This window comes from Mytilus edulis, chromosome 12 (assembly GCF_963676685.1).
Source record: "Mytilus edulis chromosome 12, xbMytEdul2.2, whole genome shotgun sequence".
In the NCBI taxonomy this organism is placed as follows: domain Eukaryota; kingdom Metazoa; phylum Mollusca; class Bivalvia; order Mytilida; family Mytilidae; genus Mytilus; species Mytilus edulis.
Genome location: NC_092355.1, coordinates 27,567,468 through 27,590,567, shown reverse-complemented (window position 1 = coordinate 27,590,567; position 23,100 = coordinate 27,567,468). Strand labels below are relative to the sequence as shown.

Sequence of the window (23,100 nt, the reverse complement as noted above, 5' to 3'; positions counted from 1 at the left end):
TAGATCGTCGTTTATCGCTTTATTTCAGGTGATACCATTGGGTCCGTTTGCTTTTTCTCTCTGTGTCAATAATTGTTTGCTTATACAAGAAATGGTTTGCTCATTAATGCCTGTCTGCAAGTAACCTGAAGCTGCTTACATCTTTGCACCAAATCTTGTGTGATATCATGTAAAATCATTACACATCTTCGTTATATATCTTTGTTTACATAATTATAAAATTACAATACCTGTAAGAATTAACTTGATGTCTTCTTTTAGCTTTCCTTTCATTTGGACAATTTCTTTGTATACTTCCATGTCTTGAAAAGACAACAGTAGCATTTAAGCATACAACACATAGTTTGTAAAAGTGATATGATGTAGGAATATTATTATTTGATTACATTCCTGTTACATGTATATACACTATTTCTTCAAAATAAACTTTAACTTTTGGTGTTAACATTTGTCATATTTTAACACATCTTTGCATTTTATTTGTTATTCTGTACTTACTGTTGAGAATATTCTGCGTGTCTTTCTTTATATCTTTTCCACTTATGTTATGGTTTTCTGGTAGACAGATTTCTATAATAAAAAAGTTTCCGCATACATTGTTTAAAAGAAATTATTTTCAATTTAATATTTTTTTATCATTCTAATTTCTTTTAAATGTATAAACTAAGCAAAACAAAATAAAACAAAAACGTTTACATTTCGACATATACTTATGCACATTTATAAATAAAATAGAAATAAGATGTGAATTGGATAACTGTTTTCTTCACCAACATATTTGTATATAAAAAAGAAAATGATATACACCACTATTGTCTTCTTTAAAAGAAATAAGTCATTATGGAAAGGACTGTATATAGTTTGCACATAAATCTTTCTAATATTAAGAGTTTTTACGACAATATTTTGTTTAGAAAGGATACAGTTACAAGCTTGCTGGATTGGAAAGAAATATCCTCTATACGCTGTACAAATGAGGAATGCAATAATGTGTCACAAAGTCTTATTTTTGTCAGTTAATTGTTAAACCCATCATAGATACTAGGATTGAAATTTTGTATTTGCGATAGACGTCCGCTTTGTCTACCAACGACTTAACAGTGACGCTCGAATTAACAAAAGCTAAAAAAGTAGAATATAGTACGAAGTTGAAGAGCATTGTAAAATATATAATAAAATTCCAAGAACTCCTATACAGATTGTAATTTCCAAGTGATTGTATTATTTGGTCAAGTGCAAATGAATCAATAAATCCCACTAAGTTTATTGTACGAGTATACGTCAAATAGTTTCTGGATGAGTTGCATTTATAAAGTGACAGTACTACAAGCAATAGTCAAAGTTCAAAACACTCTAGTAAAATAGATGAGATCTTAATTTCAAATTGTCTTTAATATAACACTTATCTACTGATAGTTGGTTGATAACATAGTTTAGTATAAACATATACATACACGTACAGTAATGGCAATAATCTAATTTGGTATATATGTAATCTCTTCAAGATATTACCCTTTGCCTTTCCATCCTTTTTTATTCATTCAGCAAAATCTGGCAATTGGGTATTGTAATCAAATAGTCGTTATATTTCATGATTGACATATCTACTGGTTAAGCTATTTCACCCATTTTGCTTTAAATTAAAAGGGTACACAGGCAAAATTGCAACGCATGTAAACGCATGTTTACCAGGAATTTACTGTACGTTTCTAAACATGTCAGAAACGCATGTTTGGAGCACCGTACGTTAAATGCATGTTTAGAGAACGTATTGTTTACATGCGTTTATGGGAAACATGCGTTTGAAAACACATGGTTAACGCATGTTTATATGTGAAACATGCGTTTGAAGACACATGGTAAACGCATGTTCATGGTAACCGTATGTTTGAGAACATATGGTAAACAGATATTCATAAACCGTATGGTAAACATATGTTTGGATGATGGTTGCTTTACTTCCAGTTGCAGGTCAGATGCATATTCAGGCTATGAGATCATGATAATCAGAAATGAGATCTAACCCTAATTTGTATAAGACTGACACCCTAACTCACAAAGTAACAGTTTGCAGGAAGATATGTCACACTACCTGGACACAAAATTCTGACTATGTGTTGATTCAGTCTTTGTTTTTACTTCTTACTGCTTTTTGCCTAGCAAAGCAGCTTATACCAGTTTTCAAGTCTTTGCATTGACTTGGTCCCTGTTTTAACCTTTAATAACCTCCTGCACTCAAGGCAAGCACTTTCAGACTACCTGAGGTGTTCTAATAACATGTAGGATATATGAACAAAACATGTCATGATTATCACTGAACTAGTATTGTTTTGGGGCCCGCTGAAGGACGCCTCCAGGTGTGGGAATTTTTCGCTACATTGAAGACCTGTTGGTGACATTCTGCTGTTGTTTTTTCTATGGTCGGATGGTTGTCACTTTGACACATTCCCCAATTTCATTCTCATTTTTATCATGATGTGAATTATGCTTTTGAAATAAAACTTTCATGGTATCAATTATATATTGCATCATATGGGCATTTCGTCTGAATACAGATGTTTCAATCAATAAAGAATCTACAGCTATACAGTTTGCACTTTGACATGGTTTTTTTTTAGAATTTTTAAGAGCGATTACAAATTGTATCATTAAGATGAGAACCCCTTAACCATCTCATCAGCTTAAGATTAAATCAATTTCTATACATGCATGTTTCCTTCAAATGGCATGATTGATAATAAATTCTCATCTTTGGTTACAAAATATATTTTTAAAATTTGTTAATAGTATAATAAAATGTAACACAAGTTAAAGTCTATTTCTTCATCTTTTTTTTTCTTCTTTAAACAGTTTCTTTCCATGGCAGATTCTGAAATAAAGCAAGATGCAAACTTTATTATAACAAACAACTAACTATCAATTTACCTTGATTTTAAAACAAGCAAAATAATCAAATTAAGGTTAATATTATTATTACTTACAGTGATACATGTACATCTGTATATTTACAAGCATTCTGTCAGTGTTGCATTGCAATATAGTCCCCTACCAGTTAAATTTCATTGTATTGGAACAAATTTCTAACTTTATCTATAACTTGTCATGGTGTAAACTATATAACAAATATCAAATCAATATCTTCAAGCATGATTAAACAAGAATGTGTCCAAAGTACACGGATGACGCACTCGCACTATCATTTCCCATGTTTAATGGACCGTGAAATTGAAAAAAAAATCTAATTTGGCATTAAAATTAGAAAGATCATACCATATGGGAACATGTGTACTAAGTTTCATGTTGATTGGACTTCAACTTCATTAAAAACTACCTTAACCAAAAACTTTAACCTGAAACTGACACTTTCATTTTCTATGTTCAGTGGACCGTGAAATTGGGGTCAAAAGTCTAATTTGACTTTAAAATAATAAAGATCATATCATAATGAACATGTGTACTAAGTTTCAAGTTGATTGGACTTAGCTTAATCAAAAACTACCTTGACCAAAAACTTTAACCTCAAGCGGGACAGACGGACGAAAGGACGCACAGGCCAGAAAACATAATGTCCCTCTACTATCGTAGGTGGAGCATAATATCGTAGGTGGGGCATAAAAAAGTGTAGAAAATTAATTATTTAAGTGAATTTTGTAAGACCAAGGACTATTATTAATGCCCAAAATCATCAGACCATAACAAAATTTAAACTGGATCTATAACATGTCATGATTAAACAATATCATATCAATATCTTCAAGGATGAAGAAACAAGAATGTGTCCATAAACTAGTTCATGGATGCCCCTCGCACTATCATTTTCTATGTTCAGTGGACCATGAAATTGGGAACAAAACTCTTATTTGGCATTAAATTTAGACAGATAATATCATTGGTCTTCAACTTCATCAAAAACTACCTGGACCAAAAATTTTAACCTGAAGAAAGACAAACTGAGAAACCGACGAACAAACCGAAAAACAAAATGCAGATAAATGGGGTATAAAAAAAGTGTGGAAAACTGGATGGACAGACCATAGGAAGGGAACTAAAAACCATTGAAAATCACATAATATCAGAATACATATTTAAACAGATATCCTTTTCCTTCTGAAATAACTCATTATAACTAATAAAGGAAACAATTTTGTTTGCATCCTCAACTGTCACCTTTCTTTAGTTTTAATTGTTTGATATACTATACATGTCATTTTTAAAGCATATAGGTACACATGTTTATGTGTTTTGTCTAACTAATATAAACCCCCTCATAATCATGATAATCCAAATTACAAAATAATTATGTTTTAAATTTTATTATTTTTTTGTTGTTGAGGACAAAGAAATTCAAAAGTAATCACCTCAAAAACTAACAACACCTTTGAATAGACTTATTAAGAAGGGCTATAGTTACGATACTGTGGTCAGGTCATTAAAGATTGCATATTTTGGCGTTAATATTGATTCACTTATAGGGTCTTTGCATCTGAACTAAACACATTTATTCAAAAACCAGTTGTTGGCATGACACAGGTTATGTTCTTCTCATATATGTTATGATGGTATGATACTAAACCTCTAACGGGAAGGATTGTGACTGATGTTCATATGATGAAATCATAATCTTTCAGTCATTTTAATTGAAGTCTGGAGCTGGCATGTCAGTTAACTGCTAGTAGTCTGTTGTTATTTATGTATTATTGTCATTTTGTTTATTTTCTTTGGTTACATCTTATGACATTAGACTCGGACTTCTCTAGAACTGAATTTTAATGTTTGATTGTTATGCGTTTACTTTTCTACATTGGCTAGAGGTATATATAGGGGGAGGGTTGAGATCTCACAAACATGTTTAACCCCGCCACATTTTTGCGCTTGTCCCAAGTCAGGAGCTTCTGGCCTTTGTTAGTCTTGTATTATTTTAATTTTAGTTTCTTGTGTACAATTTGGAAATTAAAGAACCTTAGTGAGCACGCTCACATACCCCACGTCCCCACATTGTCATTGGAGAAATTAAATAAGTATAAGAAAGAAAAAAATATATAAGAAAAAATATTGAATAATAATTTCCTGTCAATATACATAGTATGTCCTTATTATCTACAAAATTTCATGAAATTCTGTTGTGTGTTTTCAGAGGAGTTGAGATGAAAAACTGTTGCAGAAGTACATTGAAGCAAATAAGTTCAAAGGGGCATAACTCTTAGAAAAATAATTGAACCGTAATTTCCTATTGATATGCACATCTACATAGTATGTCCTTATTATCTACAAAGTTTCATGAAATTCTGTTGTGTGGTTTGAGAGTAGTTGCGATGACAAGAAACAGGACTGACAGACGGACGGACGGACGGGTCAAAAACATTATACCCTCCGCAACTTCGTTGCGTGGGGTATAATCAGTATGGTGTTCATTATCACTGAACTAGTATATATTTGTTTATTTTGATTAAGCTGAAGTGCGATGCTGGCATTGTGACACTTTCTTATTGATAGCTTTACTGAATTTCTATGTTGGTAATGTTGAATTGATGGATTTGTTTATCATATTTTCTATGTTATTTTTTAATGTTTACATGTCAATTTGGTCAAGGAAAATCCTGTTTACCACCCACTTCATTTGGCCAAAGAACACAGTTATTTCGTAGTGCATTTCTTTTAGACAATAAATTAAAATTAAAAAAATTGCACCTGTTATTTCTCAAAAAGATTTTTACAGTGTAGTGTACTACCAGTGAGACAAATAATATCAAAATTATAGAAACTTCTACCAGCTCAAACTCAAAATATTGACAATTCTGTGTTGAGTAGTGTAAAATTCAGATTGACAGCTTCAGACGTGATAAATTTTGACCTTTTTGAACTGGAACAAATCACCAAAGATTCAGCACCCAAATTTTTTTAACATGATATTACGTCCCCCTACTTAATATGCATGCATTTAATATCAAGAAATAAATTGGGAAAGTGTATCAAATAAAACATGCAAGTTATACACTGTTTACACTAGGGACTACATGTATATTCCTAAACAACGAAAACCAAAGGACGATAACTGTGTCCTTGGACCATTTAGTGGTGATATAATTTGATTGGTTGAGGTCACAACTTAATAAAACATTTAGAAATATATATATTCTTTATATCATAATACCTCATCTTTACTTGCTCATGCTGGTGTCCATGTACTGTCTCTGTAATATTTTCCCCTTTTCTTTATCACTATTATGTATGTTTTTGTGGAGAAATGACCTCTGAAATTAAAACAATAAAAACATTGATTTTATTATAATTGACTGATTTAAGGATTATGTACCCATCTTATGTCCCTATGATTAGTAAAAAATCACCCGTCATTTTAAGTGATTATTTCATAGTCAACTTTTAAAACTACACAAAAAGTTATATCAAGAGAAATATATTGACTGTGGACAAGGCCAAAGTTTATGTGCTTCTCTTGGTTAATATATAATCTCCATGGAAATGAGAAGTACATATCTTACTTCAACCAATAATAAGTATTATTGACAAGTTTATGGTAAGTTATTTCTTGGTTTCTTTTAAACTGACCTACATGTAATTATAATCATGAATTTTAACAAATCTTAAAAAATTTCTCCTATGTCAACAAGAGTGCACACGCTGAAATGTCTCGCATTCTTTACTAATCATTGACATGATTGATATTATGTTGATAGTCCTAAGTATAAAACTTTATTAAAAGCTGTCACATAAACTTAACATTAACACGTTTGAGTTGTTGCCTCTTTGACACATTACCTATTTCCGAACTCAATTTTATTATTCAATTTAAAATTTCTCTCAATCTATACTGTTTTAAAGTTTTTTAAATACAGATACATGCATGTGTAATAGACAAAAACCAAAACAAAGGTCAAAATTGTCATTTAAGTGCTACAAATCCTATTAGAAGTTGTCTGACAGTTCTGCCTCTATCAGATTTTCTTTGTTATAAAGGTTTTTAAAATAGTTGACAAATCTTGCATTTCACACTAATGTTCTATTTTTATGCATGTCATCCGACAATTTTTTTTTCACCCTTTCCTCCATGGATTTTTTTTTTTACATAGTACTTGATTGCATAGGATTTTTTCATTAAAAAAAATTATCAGGTTTAAAGTATTACATGTATTAATGCATTGCCAAAAGAAATATTTCATCAATAAAATTCCAGTAAGACATTATCATGAATATCCTTTTTATATAAAATGCAATTTTTTTAAAGTCTGATAAAGTTTTTTCGTAGGCGTCATTATGGAGTAAAGGGTAGTTGCGTCAAAAGGTGTCATTATGGAGGAAAGCAAAGAATGAAAGATACCCTAATGATGATTGTGACCAAGTTTAGTTGAATATGGCTTATTACATCATGTACATTGTAGTAGTTTCAGAGAAGATTTTCGTAGAAAATAATAAAAAGACACCAAGTAGAAAGAAAAGGCAATTTGGCCCTTCTGGCTAGTTTAGCTAAAAAGAACCAGTAAAGTAGAGTTAAGAGAGCTTCCAATGCAATTTTAAATAAAATTGACCAATTTAAATTAATAGTTTGTCACTGCTAAAATAGTTAATTTTCAAACTAAAATTTTCAAAGTAACCAAAGAATAAAAATTGTCACCTCTATGACCTCAACATTTACTTGTACATTGTACATGTAAGTCTGAAAACAAAAAAAATATTTAAACAAAGGCATAACTTTCATGACATACCTCTCATCACACAATTGCAATGTTTCATTGGCCGCTGCTCCTTATTTGCACATGAATCAATACAGCACTTTTCAAATCCACTACTAGTCTATATATAAATATAGAAAACATTGCCTCTAGTGACTTCTGTTTTGTTGATTATCTTCTCCTACTTCTTTTAGTACATGTACTTTCATTAAAAAAGCTAAAAGAAAAATGTTTAATTGCATAAACATGATAAAAGGAAGTTATGATACATGTAACTTGCAAAATTGCCTTACTTTGACATTTCAAAATAAGACCAACAGATTTGCCCTAAAAAAATATGACTTTACAAAAAGCATTTCATTATTTTAATGTTCTTACGCATCATATCAAATCACTATGATCAATACGATAGTTTTATGAAAGAAAGTGGTTATATTGCATCTCTGATTTTGTTATGATTAATAAATAAATTAATGCCAATCTTTGGGCAAAAAACATGATATTAATTAAGGAATTTGAAATTTGAAGTTATACAAAGATGTTAAATTTGGTCAATGAAAATCATACATTGACCTATGGATATTAGTTTTTTGTGTTATATGTACATATGTATAGGAAGATGTAGTATAAGTGCCAATGAGACAACTCTCCATCCAAGTAACAATTTATAAAAGTAAACCATTATAGGTCAAGGTGCGGCCTTCAACATAGAGCCTTGGCTCACACCAGACAGCAAGTATATATGTATCACGATTTTGTGCTGTATTCGTGTCAGTTCTGACTTTATTACACCTATAGATAATAAAATTGAGAATGGAATTGGGAATATCTATACATTAAATGATTTCATGTCTATCAAACAATCTAATGCCCAATTTTTTTTAGAATTACAGCCACACGATTAATGATCTGCCTTTCCAAAATGAAAATGACATGAAAAAAATAGTATAATAACATAATAACATAGCATCCCCCCTTTATAAAGTGACTTGTATATATTTATTTCTTACACCGTAAAAATTCTTTTGTGTCTTGCTTTCAATATTCAAGATTCAATATTTTATTTAAGTCTCACCACATACATTTTGTACAATTACATTCATTACACAATAAAATATTCATACAGGTACATAAAACATACATGTATAAGAACAAACTTTAAATTCACATTGTATGTGCCAATCTTAAAAGATTTATGAGATAAAATTGAGAATGGAAATGGGGAATGTATCAAAGAGACAACAACCCGAGTCGACCATAGAAAAAACAACAGCAGAAGGTCACCAACAGGTCTTCAATGTAACGAGAAATTCCCGCACCAGGAGGTGTCCTTCAGCTGGCCCCTAAACAAAGAGACTGTATAATCAATACTACTAAAAAACAATAAGATATTGTACATATTATATATAATATATATTTGCTTATGAATATCATTAAAATACAGCATAATAAATTATATAAAAAACCATTTCCTTCTGAGTAAAATGCTACATGTATACCAGGTTCTGGCGACTTTCAAAAACTTTATCATTATTGAATAAAACGAGAGGTATTTGCAAAAAAATACCAGTCTTGAGAATGAATTTCCCTCGCCTTATGGCTCATGAAATTAAACATTCTCTCGACTGGTATTTTTCACAAATACCCCTCCTTAACATGATATACATGTATCTGTTTAATATTAACTATTGATTTTAACATAAAAATCTAAAAGTTGATTAAATTATAAGTAATTTAATTTGTTTTATCATTTTATTGTATATATATCACAGTTTTTCTTAGTGGTCAATGGTTTTCAGGGTGTTTGGTGGTGTTTTTGGTGTTGAAAAGACACACCCCTTTGGATTTCATGTTTTTATGCTCGGGATTTCGAAATCAGGACCACTCCAACCCTCCTTCCCCCTAGAAGACAAATACTTTGTTTAAAAAAGACCCTGTTCTCACCAGAAGGTCTTGAAAAAGCGACCCTGTTCTTACAAGCAGGACATGAAAAGGGACCCTGTTCTAACCAGCAGGGCATGAAACAGCGACCCTATTTTTTGACACATTTGTACTATAAAAATTTAGTTAGTAATTTTAACACCCTTTTCCCAGATACAAACATACCAATGTTCATATGTCGGATAGTGTTGTATTATTATATTTTATGATATAAACTGAACATGCTCAATGAAACTAAAACTTGAAGTACATAAAGTATGGAAGATGTCTTTACAGAGTATGGACGATGAGTCCGAGATTACTCTGACGTCCAACGGCTGTTTTGCCAGACAAGCTGGGGCCGTCCAACGGCTGTTTTGCCAGACAAGCTGGGGTCGTGGGACGTCCCACAGCCCCATCTTGTCTGGCCAAACAGCCGTTGGACGTCAGAGTAATCTCGGACTAATGGACGATGTTCATGGTTTGGCGGTATATGGCCGACACGGAGATAATTTAATGCTTACATCTTTCTGCTTATCCATTTAAAAATGTGAATGATAAATTTATTTTTACCTTTCCTTGGTGCTTTCCAAGTAACTCATCAAAACAAAAACACTTTCGTTGCGTTGACTTTCATTTCAATCGTTCCCCGGTTTCTTCCAGTTAATCTGCAAGTTATCTATTTCCATTTATTTGTTCATCGGTTTGACCATCAGTTTGAACAGAGTTGTTTATACTATATTTCTCTGACTGTTTCCATTCTTGCAGTTAATAGTTTTAAAAATTGAACCTCCATCGCTAGTCCAAATAATTATGACGTCTTGAAAGGCTATTATATTTTTTTTCTTTGACGCCGAAGTAAGGCGTCAAAGAAAAAAATTATAATAGCCTTTCAAGACGTCATAATTATTTGGACTACTCCATCGCCAGCTCGTGAGCGTCCATGTATTGCGTCATAGTATACAAAATGGTAACGGTGAGAATTCCGGGTTTGCGTAATCTCGTACATTTACGTATATGAGGGTCTAAAAACCGTTTCGGGAGGAAAGAATAAAGAATGATGGACGAATTAAAGTGCAGAATAAAGAGAGAAAAAATAAAGAAAGGAAAGAGGAGAGTAAAAAAGCAAAAATAGAATAAAAAACAATTGAGAATCATGGGGTTCAACTTCTAAATTGTAAAGACTGAATGAATTTTGAGAAGTTATTGAAAGTAAAGGACAAATTATCAATGAAGAAACAGAGAAAATGTTAATGGTCTGAAAAAAAGTAATAAAGATATAAAGGACCCCCATCCAGAATCTCACATTTATTTTTATTCAATTAGTTTGTTACATTTCTTTTTTTTTTTAAGTGGTAGTAGTTTGATAAAGTTGTAATAATTAGTGAGAGTGTTTGTGGTTTGAGTTGGGCGAGTTGTATAGAAAAGAGAAATTGAGAAGGAAGTTGATTCCCAAGAATTACAATTAGAGGGACACAATTTAGTGACTATTGTTTGTCATGATTTTAACATGATAAAATGCTTCTTAATTTCCACTAATTCTAATGAGCTTCATTGAACAAGACAGTATAACTACCTCAAACAATCTGACACTGACTAAGGGAAGACCATATAACTTCAAAAGGGGGGTATGTTTTTTCATAAAAAATCTGACCCTCAATTTGATGAAAAAAATATATTCTGGTCTGTGAAGCAGATGACAAAAATATTATTCTGAATGCAGATTTCCCACGTACCTTATAAGTAGTGTTAAATTTTGACAAAATAATTTGATTGATAGCGTCGAAAAACTAAATAAATTTGTTCACATTTTGTGCAAAAAAAACTTCTGATTCAGAAAAATAATCATACCCCCTTCTTTTTGAAGTTTGATGCTTTCCCTCTTAATATAAGTAATATAAAGTAATGTAAAATATGAAAACATATCTTTTTGAACATCAATATGTTGATAGGGTATCACTCAAAACATACGTTAACAACCTGTTTTCAAACATATGTTTACCAGGTGTTACTCAAAACATGCGTTTACCAGGTGTTTTGTCAAACATATGTAAACCACATGTTTTCAAACACATGTTTACCAGGTGTTTCTTAAAACATATGGTAAACATATGGTCAAACGTATGTTTCTGATGTGTTTTGTAAACATGTGTTTCACATGCGTTCATCAACGCATGTTTACCACATGTTTTTCAAACATATGGAAAACGCATGGTTTCAAACACATGTTTACCACCTGTTACTCAAAACACATGGTAAACATATGGTGAAACGCATGTTTACCATACGTTTTCAAAAACACCTGGTAAACATGCGTTGCAATTTTTCCTGTGTAGGATACTTTATCGAAAAAAGTTTTCATTTCTTCTGCACCTCAAATTGTGTATTATGATTCAAAATTGTAAAATAAGCGTAATCAAATTGTCTGTTTAAAGAACAGATATACTTATTTTTGTTGTATTCATTTTAAAAATTTATCAGTTATCAACTTTTTACTTGTTTGGCTTAATAGATATTTTGATATGATCGAGCGTCACTGATGAGTCTTGTGTAGACGAAACGCGTGTCTGGCGTACTAAATTATAATCCTGGTACCTTTGATAACTGTTATCATATAAATGCTAAATATACGTTATGTAACACAACTTTACACATATTTTATGAAAAACAATGTTAGCTATACATGCTAGACCAGTGTCCGTAATCGCATTGCAGATTTTAACATGTTTAATAAACTTTAATTTTTGTACAACTGATAAAAAGTAAGGTCGAGGTTTTCGTAACTACAAATTTGTAAAAAAAAAGGTTTACCTAATTCTTTCACGGATAAAATGATTAAGTTTGGAAGATTGACTTATCTCATGTAAATAGGATATCGCATCATAATTTTTACAATGATATTCTTTGTGAATACCGTAATTTTAAACCGTTAAATCACGAGTCGGAGTTAAATGGAGGATTGAGTGATTACCTTGCCACTATCTTAATATGCGTGTCCTAAGTCAGGAAACTTTAGTTTCGTGATTGTTATCAATATTTGTGTTATAATTTAGTCGTTATTTTAAATGTTATCACACTTCGGTGTTTTTACAACCGATTATACGGTATGAACAATTCATTGGTGAAGTATCTACGGCTGTCTATATATAACTGCTTACATATACCATAACTGTTTACTTCAAAGACGTCAAGGTATAATTCTAACATGATGTCCTTTATACGCTTATAGTACACATCCGTGGTAAAATATGAATACATTGTGTGTACTGTTGCCATCGTACTCGTACGTCGTATGCTTTTTTTGTTGTGAATGTGCTACCTGACATCATAACAAACTTAAGATGACGTCGGAATATAAGCATTTTACGGGAAAATACAAGCTAGGTAAACCAAAGATCATCACAACAGGAAACGTAAACAAACGATGCTAAAACTAAGAAATAATTCATGGAAGCCATAGATTTGTTGTCAATTTACACATGGCCTGGGCCGTGATATTCGAATTTTATCCTGGCTTCCATGAATTATTTCGATTATAATAGGACAAATATATCATTAAAAAACTGAAGCGATGGTGGGTATACCGTGTGTGTGGCTGTTCTATTTTACCAACTGTTCGATAAATGTAAAACAAATCTAATAAACCTGCATGAATGATTTCTTAACTAATCGCTAGAAAAAAAATGTGATTACTTTTTTTACTTCTCAGTAAACCCAACATTTGCAATTCTAAATTAACATTTTTTATCGTAAGCTACCGTCAAATTCACTGTTGACATGTTGTAACCAAGGAGCCGCCTTGTTGACTTGCTGAAATCAGTAAATGTGCCAATAATGCAATAGAACAGAAAACAAGCAATACCTATCTCAATACTTTATTTTAATGCAATTGTATCCGAGATTAGCAGGTAAACGCAATAGAAAAACCTTCAGCTTTGACGTTTTCATTCGTATGACGTCATGTTTTGAAATGAAGTTAATGCGCCAAATCATTACTGGAATGTTGCGGAATTTTAATTTATTTTGTTTTTGTCCATTGTTCCGTTCTCTAATGTGTAAATTCTTTTTGTTATGCGTCAGAATCAGAATAAATGTTCTGTAGGGTTTTATTCAATTGTAATTGTTAACACAGCGAAATCCACAACCCTGTGCACATAGGTTACGATACATGTGGATTTACGTGAGAGGCATATTTAAACAGCCATATGTGTACATCTTGGAGTCTGCGCTAAGTATAGATATATCGAGAATTTTATCACGGTGTTGTTTACAAAGCGAAAGAAGCACGTCATATTAGAATGTGTTATATAAGCCATTCTTGTATACATATAAGACATATAAGTAAAGTAATTATTTAAATCATTCCAAACCTATGAACTATGTTATTGTAACTAGTTTAAGCATGTCACTAATTCAGTTTGCTTTATTTATGGGAACGGCAAATAATGCCTTTACCTAGAGCGCTTCGATCCAAAACAATTGCCGTATTTGTCCTATTAGAATCGAAATAATTCATGGGGCTTGAATATATCGTGATTTTACCACGGGTTGGCCCTTTATGACAAATATTTTACCCTGAGTGATATATGCAAGCCCCATGAATTATTTCTTAATTCAATAAAGGCAACAGTAGTATACCTCTGTTCAAAATTCAAAAATCGATAGAGAGAAAAAAAATCCGGGTTACAAACTGAAACTGAGGGAAACGTATTAAACATAAGAGAACTACGACACAACAGAGACATAACACCGAAATGTAACACATTTTCAAATTCATTTTAGAAGATATTGAACCTGTTTTCAGATTGTGTTCTTTGTTTATATATGTAAAATGGTGTGTAGATATGATCTATCAAAGTATTGATGGGATAGATAGCATAGTAATGTTGGTCTTTATTTCTTTTTGTCAGCGGCTTTGTCTTTAAGAGTTATTTTCTTATAAAAAGTACTAATTTTCAGATGTTTTTGTTGGTTTATTTTCAGAATTCACAAACATCAAAACGAATGTTGATGGTTTTTTGCACAATTGCATATAAGGCAATAAAAAAAACAGACAATTGTGACAATACTCAAACAAAATGTCAAAGTCTTATAATTCTTGCAAAAAAACTAAAATGCATCACAATATGTACGTCCAAATCTAATGGCATAAAATCAAATGAGTATTAGTGCTTTCTATTAAATTGTCCATGAGTACGAGGTGTTACATAATTATCATAACTATCATAGTAAAAAGTAACAAGTCAAAGCCCTTTAACATCAGTACAAATGATCAATATTATACGGGTTTACTTTACATGATGGTTAACCCTTCAAGGAATGACTGTAATATTTTTTATATCTATGAAGAAATAACATTAAAAATTTTGTGCACACTGAATAACGCGCGTAGCGTGTTATTTAACAGTGTGCACCACATTTTTTATGTTATTTCGAATAGATAGAAAAAATATAACAGTCATTTCTTATAATTTTGTTCTAAATTCCATTTTAAACCGTAGAAAACCATGAAAAAACGTTGATGACGTCACGGTCACATGACTAAATTATATCTATGGGCTCATAACAAAATAACGTCAGCCAATCAGAAGACGCGTTAAAAAATTAAATAATAGTAACATGCATGAGCGCTTTCTGTCATAACGTTTCATTGTAAGATCAAGTATTGCAAATCACTGATATACAGTTGTCAAACATATTAGTATAGCATGTTTTAAAAACGTCATGGAAAGTGTTAAACAATTCAACCTTGAGAAAAAATGGCTTGATCCTGCACAAGGCTAAACACAAACTCTCTCCCTATCAGTGGTATAACAGTTCGACATAAGAACAAACTCAAAAAAATCATCTGTTAGTAACTTTACTCATCAGATCGTTACAAAATAATAATAAAATGAAAAGAAAAAGGAGACAACATACAGGTCTGATAAGTACTCTCAGTTACTGCAAACTACTTCAAAGCCAATAACAACTAATATACTTGATCCAGAAATTTTGAAATACACCAATACATGAACATCGATAGAATTCATCGACGCAGATGCCATCTTACCATCATAGACTCATTGCTTAGGATTAAGTTATATGTCAAATGAGGTCAATTGCAAGTCTATAATCAACTTCATTGTAATAAGTAGTTATGCGACGTTTCATTTGAAAGTCATCTAGATGGATTTTACGTCAATTTTTATGTTTAGTTTCAAAACAGAAACGTAGGTAGCGCAAGCCAATTCATTAACTGATGGAAAAGACTAAATCACATGGTTTAAATCTGATTTACATTTTTTTTCATTGAATCTATGACATGAATTAAAACAAATCTGAAACAAAAATGCGCTATCATACTAGTGCGCATGCTTATCTATCTATTCGAATTACACCCCAGTTCTATTGTTCGACTTCATAGCTTCTAATTTTGAAACACATGTAAATTGAATAGATATATTGTTACGAATCGCAAGGGATTGTTACCACAGGCTGTGACAAGCGGGGTTTCTGGAAACCCCTGCTTCTACATCCAGCAAACAAAGTCCATTGTTATTCGTAACAATAGAAATTGATTATTCTTTAATATCTGAACATAAGAAATTACTAATAATAGAGTTCACTACAAATTGTTTCAAGATATTAAAAAAAAACACTTTAGGAAATTCCAATAGCAAAAAAAAAATTAAGCATCTACTTTGAATACAAAAATAATCCTTTAATTACTCCTTTGCTGAAAGAATTATTTTTTATCCAAGTCATATGTCTCTATTCTAAAGCATTGATTTTTTTTTAAATGAGGGATCACAACTCTCGGACCACCCCACCCCTCGTTATCCAGTGGCCGATCCGGGGTAGGGGTTCCACGGTTTGGACCTAATTTATAAGATCAATGTATTTAACTGATTGGAACCCCACCCCTTTCTGTTGAATTGGGACCCCAGCTGGATCATCTCCTGCCCTCAAAAGAGATAGTTACAAAGTATTAAATCCGTATATTTGTATGCTGAGCATTTCTGGTAGTCGGGTTTCTATTGCAGACACACTTATCCTTTTGTAGGTCCGAATATGAATGTTTATTTATTCTCGAGAAAAAGGGGGCTTTTTTCTATAAAACCGTAAGATAGAAAATATAGTTATAATTACCTTTATTAAACTGATACAGGCAAGTTTTTTGGATCATAATATTGCCTTTATCTATGGTCTCTTCTACCAAATCTAACGCTTGCCAAAAAATGTCGTCCGTCTCATACCCTTCCATATTGACCCGTGCATACAGGGAGCATGACGTATTTTTTGTTTGTAATATGAATACACGATACGGCCAACCTTGACCTGCTGATCCATATTAACTCATGGTTAAATCGGAACATGCAAAAAAAACCTTGACATTGGTAAAATATACTCACCTGTCAAATTTTGAACGAAGATAATAACAAAAAAAGTTACTAGTGGGGTTTCATGTAAAAAAAAATATATAAATCATGGTTTGATATTGTCAATACAATACATACTATTGTTTTTTTTTTTCATTTAATAATCAAGGTTAACAATATAGAGATTAGAAAGGGGTGTAAGTTAGTAAGCTCGGGATAAGGCGTGTCTGGATAAGAAGCCCCTCCGGCCTCCAGCCGACGGGGTTTCTTATCCAGATACACCTTTCCCTCGGTGTATAACTATTACTGAATAGGTATGTTTAAATGGTCAAAATACAAACAACAGATGTTTTCGAAGGTTCTGGCACGAAATGCTGATTATTATATTTTTTTTTTTTTGTGCATTGCATAATTGTTTATTAATTCCCTGTGAGTTAGTCGTTCAAATGCAGCACAAAAAGAGTAGCATACATTCAAAACCTGTAAATACGTTTGAATTAGTAATTTTAAAAAACAAGATTAGCAACTGACCTTGTAATTCATACATAATATCCTCCACCATTGAATCCTTATCAGATGATTTTAGCGCCTCATTTATTTCTACAAAAGAAAATGAAAAAAACAAGTTCCTGTTTGTATGTTTTGGTTATGAATTATCAGTTATTGTCGTTTTTTGATGATGATGCTAAATGAAACATTATTTGAACATTAATGTAGATAAAAAATGTGATATCCCTTTTTGCATATACCGAAGAAATTCTAAAAAATAATTCTCATCTTCTAGAAGAAGACACCACATGCTTAGTTCTTTAATTTGACTTTTTGATATAGTGAATATACTCTGTTACCTGAATGACTTGCATTACAGTAATTGCTTGCATTTCATTCATCCGAGAGAGTTAAACGATTCTACTGAAACTAAGAAGTATGCTCCTTACCATTTGTGGGTCTTTAACCAACACAAACTTCCGGCACACGGACACGAGCTAATGATAACCCCGAATCAATAATGTATACAAGTTCGGCTAAATAGAAGCCACTCTACACACCGAAACAAATGAATGGACCAAAGTTTTGAAAATATACAGGACATATAAACCGTAGAGTTTTTTTAAGGCGTGAGAAAGGCGAAATAAGTGCCGAGGTTAATCTAGTTTTGTGAGCTATGATACATCCCCAATTCGTCTAAATAAGATTAAATAAACAAACGCACAGTAGTACGCACAATAGAACTCAGATTAAAACAAGTCTCAGTTCGATGAGAGAATAGTTAACAGATAAAACTAATCTGAAACTGATCTACATCAAAACTTTGTATATATAGAATATGCCGATAAAAGATAAGAATGTAAAATACTTAAACGTATGAGATGTCTGTAAGTTAAAATTCACACAATGGTGACAAGGACACGTCACCATCTTATAACGGATAAGTACTACTAGGACATAAAAGTCATCTTTGTATCGATTATTTTCAAGTAAAAATGTAGATGAAGTAATCATATCAATGAAGTTTTAAATAACACAGTCATTATGTTTATCATTCTTGAAGTAGATTGTAGATATAAAAATAAAGAGATGTGGTATGACTGCCATTTAGTTTCCGATAAATATAATAATATTTTAGGTACCTTCATTCCTAATAGAATCGAACAGTTTTACTTGTCCTTGCTCCTTCAAAATGTCATTTATTCCCTGCATGGTCATATTTCTGATAAAGTTTATGGTCGAGTTTTCGTCAAATGATGTTTTAAAAATATCCTGAATTTGTTCTTGCACAGCATTTTGAATCGTTTCCCTCATAAGAGTTCTGATGTAAACTTTAATTTTCCTGTTGATGGTATTCGTATCAAGCATGGCAACTAGTGGTGCTCCTTTGTCGTTTATCAGCGATATTGACAAGGGATCTTCATTCCCTAAATATGTAGTGTCTGATACTGATGCTGTTACATATATATCACCAGACCAGACCAAACAGCAAGCAACAAATATGACCAATAAATTCGTTTTACAATAGCACTGCATTATGCAAAATGAATTTTGAAATATATTGTTCTCTTTGTCTTACTGTCAACGGTTACTGCAATATCTGACGACTGCACTTCCTCCGTTTAATAAATTCTATATTTAAACAGAAAACTAGAAACTGTTAAAGTATCTGCACTAGATAATATCTTGACTTTATAAACAAATAAGAAACTTTTCTGTTCACAGTTTATTTCATTACATAAGGATAAACAAACCATGGCGGTTTATAAAGTAAATATAGACAGTTAATTGATTTTTTTTTAATCTTGTGATAATTTTTTTTTTGATAAATTAATCTGTATAAAAGCAGATATTATTTCCTCAGGTCGGACCCGGCCAGAGCAAATTGAATCGTGAAAATATCTGAATGATTTATTTTGAATGTGTCAGCTGCTTATGCTTCACAGGTCATATATTCTAAGTATATTCAAATAACATTAAAATTAATATAAATTTTCGAAGTTGTGTGTTATGTATGTTAATCAACCAGTAATAAAGGTTGGTAATTGTGTCGTTTGTATAAAAATTATTTGACTTTCAATGATATACTTCGCCAGTATTCCAATATTATTTAATTTCTAATTACATGGTAATACGTGTCTCCATACGTCCCATTGCATGTAGTTTACATTACTTTCTTCTTTGAGAGGAATTGCAGGTATAAAAACAGAAAAATGTTTACATAAGACAGGTCTAATTGAGCTAGAGATAGATTCGTCTTCTCCATTTTGGTTTGTTAATAAAGTTTTTCAGTCATGACACTCATTTGATGATCATTAAATGAGTGTCATGAATTATACAGCATATTACGCAAGCCGAGAAGGATCATTCATATTTCAGATTTCATAATTCAAAATTAAATATTCAAAATGCAAAACTCGCAAATCAAAAAAGCAGTTGAAATCAAAACACTCAACGTATTATCTAAATCTTATCACTTGATCTTTTGAAATATACCGTAGATTAATATTATAGTTGTGCTAAGAAAAACATTAAAATTGTAACCCCGATTTGTTTTTCTCTCTCAAGTTATGAATTTCGAACAGCGGTATACTACTGTTGCCTTAATACTTTTGAACGCACCGATATAATGTCAAATAAATAAAACATTTATTGTTTCACTTTAACTCTTAGAGAGAGATATATTGAATATCACTGCAATCTTTATTTGATAGTTCTTATTTTCTCCTTGAGAATCATTCATAATATAAAAATACGAAGATGTGGTAAGATTGAAATGAGACAACTCTCCACAAGATACTAAAAAAAACAGAAATGTACAACGATAGGTCAACGTACGACCTTTATCATGGAGTAAACGTAATACCACTTTGTCAGCTATAAAAGGACCCGAAATGACAAATGTGAAACAATTCAGACAAAAAACAAATTTGATATACAGCAACAAACGACAACTTTCGAATTACAGATGTTCACCATCCTTATATATACAACAAAAACAATATTTCGTCCGCTTTTATGTGTAGTTAAAATGAATTATTGTGTAAAACAAGAGAATAGGCAGGCAAAGAATACCGTAGCGTTGTTGTTTTTTACCCTCACAGGGAACAGATTGTAATTTTATGATGTAAACCAGTAAGCATTTCGAATTGTGTCAAGAAAGAAAAACAGCTTACAATGAAGAGAATGACCACATAGTTTTGACATACTATAATGAATGGTAATATAAATTTTCAACAATTTTTTTAAATGATTATTTATTAATTTCTTTAATCCGAAATTGCCTTTTTAAATAATTAAAATGTTTTGCAATGTTTCTGGTATAACCTCCCCTGTATACACTGAAAACTTTATCTTTTAATGCCAGTTCGGATTTAGCAAAGCCAATTTATGTTATGAGTTCATTAGAAAACAATAGTAACAATAAAAAATGATTTGCACAACAAAAACAAAAGATATTCAAATAAAGTTATTTTCTCTCTTCTAAAATAGCAAACAGCGAATACAACAAGCTACATAAATTTTGTGTATAATAAAGATACAAAAAGAAGCTCTGTGTCAAATTAGATTAAAATACTCGTATGCGACTAAATTCCTGGATTACCAGTTTTAATTTATTTTTGTACTGGCTGTATATAAATCTGGAGCATATCAATTATCTGCATATGTATCGTCTGTACATTTTGGTTGATAATTGCTAATTATTCCATTTATAAATTTGCTTGAACGGTTAATGTGATGCCAGCTAAATTTAAACTTGATCTCATGTTGGTGGTAATTTTCATTGTGTGTAAGTCAAGCATTTTGTTGAGGCAAAATATAATTAAATTACAGAAACATATGTGTTTGTTTGGGTTTTTTTAGTGATTGAGATTGTAACAAAATGTTGACTGCTGTATTTTTGACTAGTTTACCTATTATGTCTGGGGTTGGTTTTTTGGGTTTTTTCACTCATTGTTGTATATATGATGAAAATTGATGCAACTGTCAGTCATACAAATGAAAGGTTTAGCTAGCTACAGTGGAGATCACTTCTAACCTCTCATTAGAACTGAATAATCTGTCATAGAACTGTTCTAACCTGTCCTAGAACAGATCTAGCTAGAACAGTTCTACCCTAGAAATGTTCTACCTAGAACTGTCAGCATCAGTTCTAGGTAGAACTGTCAGAATCAGTTCTAGGTAGAACTGACTAAATCAGTTCTAGGTAGAACTGTAAGGATCAGTTCTAGGTAGAACTGACTAACTCAGTTTTAGCTAGAACTGTCAGGATCAGTCAAAAATTGTTCTAGGTAGAACTGCCCAAATCAGTTCTAATCGTAGAACTGTCAGCAGAACTGACTAAATCGGTCAGGACTGTAGAACAGTTCTAAATGACGTCACTGCAGAAAAGGCACTTTAGAATTTAGAAGAAAAAAATCCGTTCCAATTACTTTACTATATATAATAGCAGATTTTTCTATATTTTTTTTTCTGATCAAAAGTTACATGTACAAATATCGAAGTGGATAGAAGGTGATCCAACTTATCGGAGAAATATTTTTATAAGATTGCATATGAAACATCATTGTTTACGTTTCTTAGTTCCCCGTCTTTAACAGTCTCTTCCTAAATATAACTCGGCATTTAATTCATGGAATTTTAATCTTAACTTACTTTGTTTGCCTTGGATTTACATTCATGATTTAAGATTCTGTTTTGGCAAATGTTCAAACGAAAATTGTACAGTGGATGAATTATGGAATATTAATGAAAAAAGTGTTGTTAAACGTAAAAAAAAATATGTACAGTTGCATTATCTCGTAGCCAAACTTATCCATAACGATTATAAATAATATCTGGGAGTCTGGAACGTCAGAAAAATATACTCGATCTGAGCATGAATGAAACATTTGCCACTGGACGTAAGGCTACAAACAAAACCAATCATTTTCCTTCTTCAAATTATTCCAAGAAGAGAACTTCTCATACATGTACTTTTCATTTTAAAATAAAGTATATGAATCAGTCATGTGAGTGTTGGATGATGCCGTTAAATAGTTTTGTTTAAAAAAAACCCATCATGAACTACTGACTTAAAAAGACAATTCATTATTTAATAATTTAATTTTGGATGTAACGGGTCTTCTGATTGGCTGACGTTATTTTGTTATCAGCCCATAGAAAAAAGTTAGTCATGTGACTGTAATGTCATCAACGTTTTTACATGGTTTGCCAAGGTTTAAATGGAATTTAGAATTAAATTATAAGAAATGACTGTAATATTTTTTTCTGTCTATTCAAAATAACAAAAAATGTGGTGCATGCACACTGTTAAACAACCCGCTACTCGCGTTATTCAGTGTGCACCAAATCTTTTATGTTATTTCTTCATAGACAGAAAAATATTACAGTCATTCCGTAAATAATAATATTATCGATACAGAGAGGAAATTATGGCGCACTAAATCAATGTGGACAAAATTTGGTGTCATCTTTATCATGCAATATCTGTCCTGACAAAGAAATATTATTGGTTTACAATGAGGCCATATCTATTTACATGATAAAGAATATATGTTCAGTTTTGGTTGATGCGGTCAAATTATGGTGTTATTAAAACAACTCAGTCTGATATATGGAAACTACTGAAATTTGTTAAC

At 31.6% G+C, this 23,100-nt stretch overlaps 1 protein-coding gene and 1 long non-coding RNA gene across 2 annotated transcripts in view; both read right to left on the bottom strand.

The window, feature by feature from the left end:
- Window positions 1-18,994, bottom strand: part of LOC139499242 (angiopoietin-4-like) — a 29,374-nt gene extending 10,380 nt beyond the window's left edge. Inside the window, exons 1-4 of the mRNA XM_071287916.1 lie at window positions 18,601-18,994; window positions 17,501-17,569; window positions 499-570; window positions 231-302 (exon numbers count right to left, since the gene is read on the bottom strand). Of these exons, the coding sequence (XP_071144017.1) occupies window positions 231-302; window positions 499-570; window positions 17,501-17,569; window positions 18,601-18,994 (607 nt within the window). The remainder of the gene's footprint in view (window positions 1-230; window positions 303-498; window positions 571-17,500; window positions 17,570-18,600) is intronic.
- LOC139498164 (uncharacterized) lies at window positions 2,732-10,470 on the bottom strand. Its single transcript, XR_011657833.1, has 4 exons — window positions 10,182-10,470; window positions 7,722-7,905; window positions 6,152-6,251; window positions 2,732-2,869 (listed from the first exon to the last, which is right to left on the bottom strand). It is a non-coding gene; the product is annotated as an uncharacterized lncRNA (long non-coding RNA).
- Window positions 18,995-23,100: the final 4,106 nt, after the last annotated feature.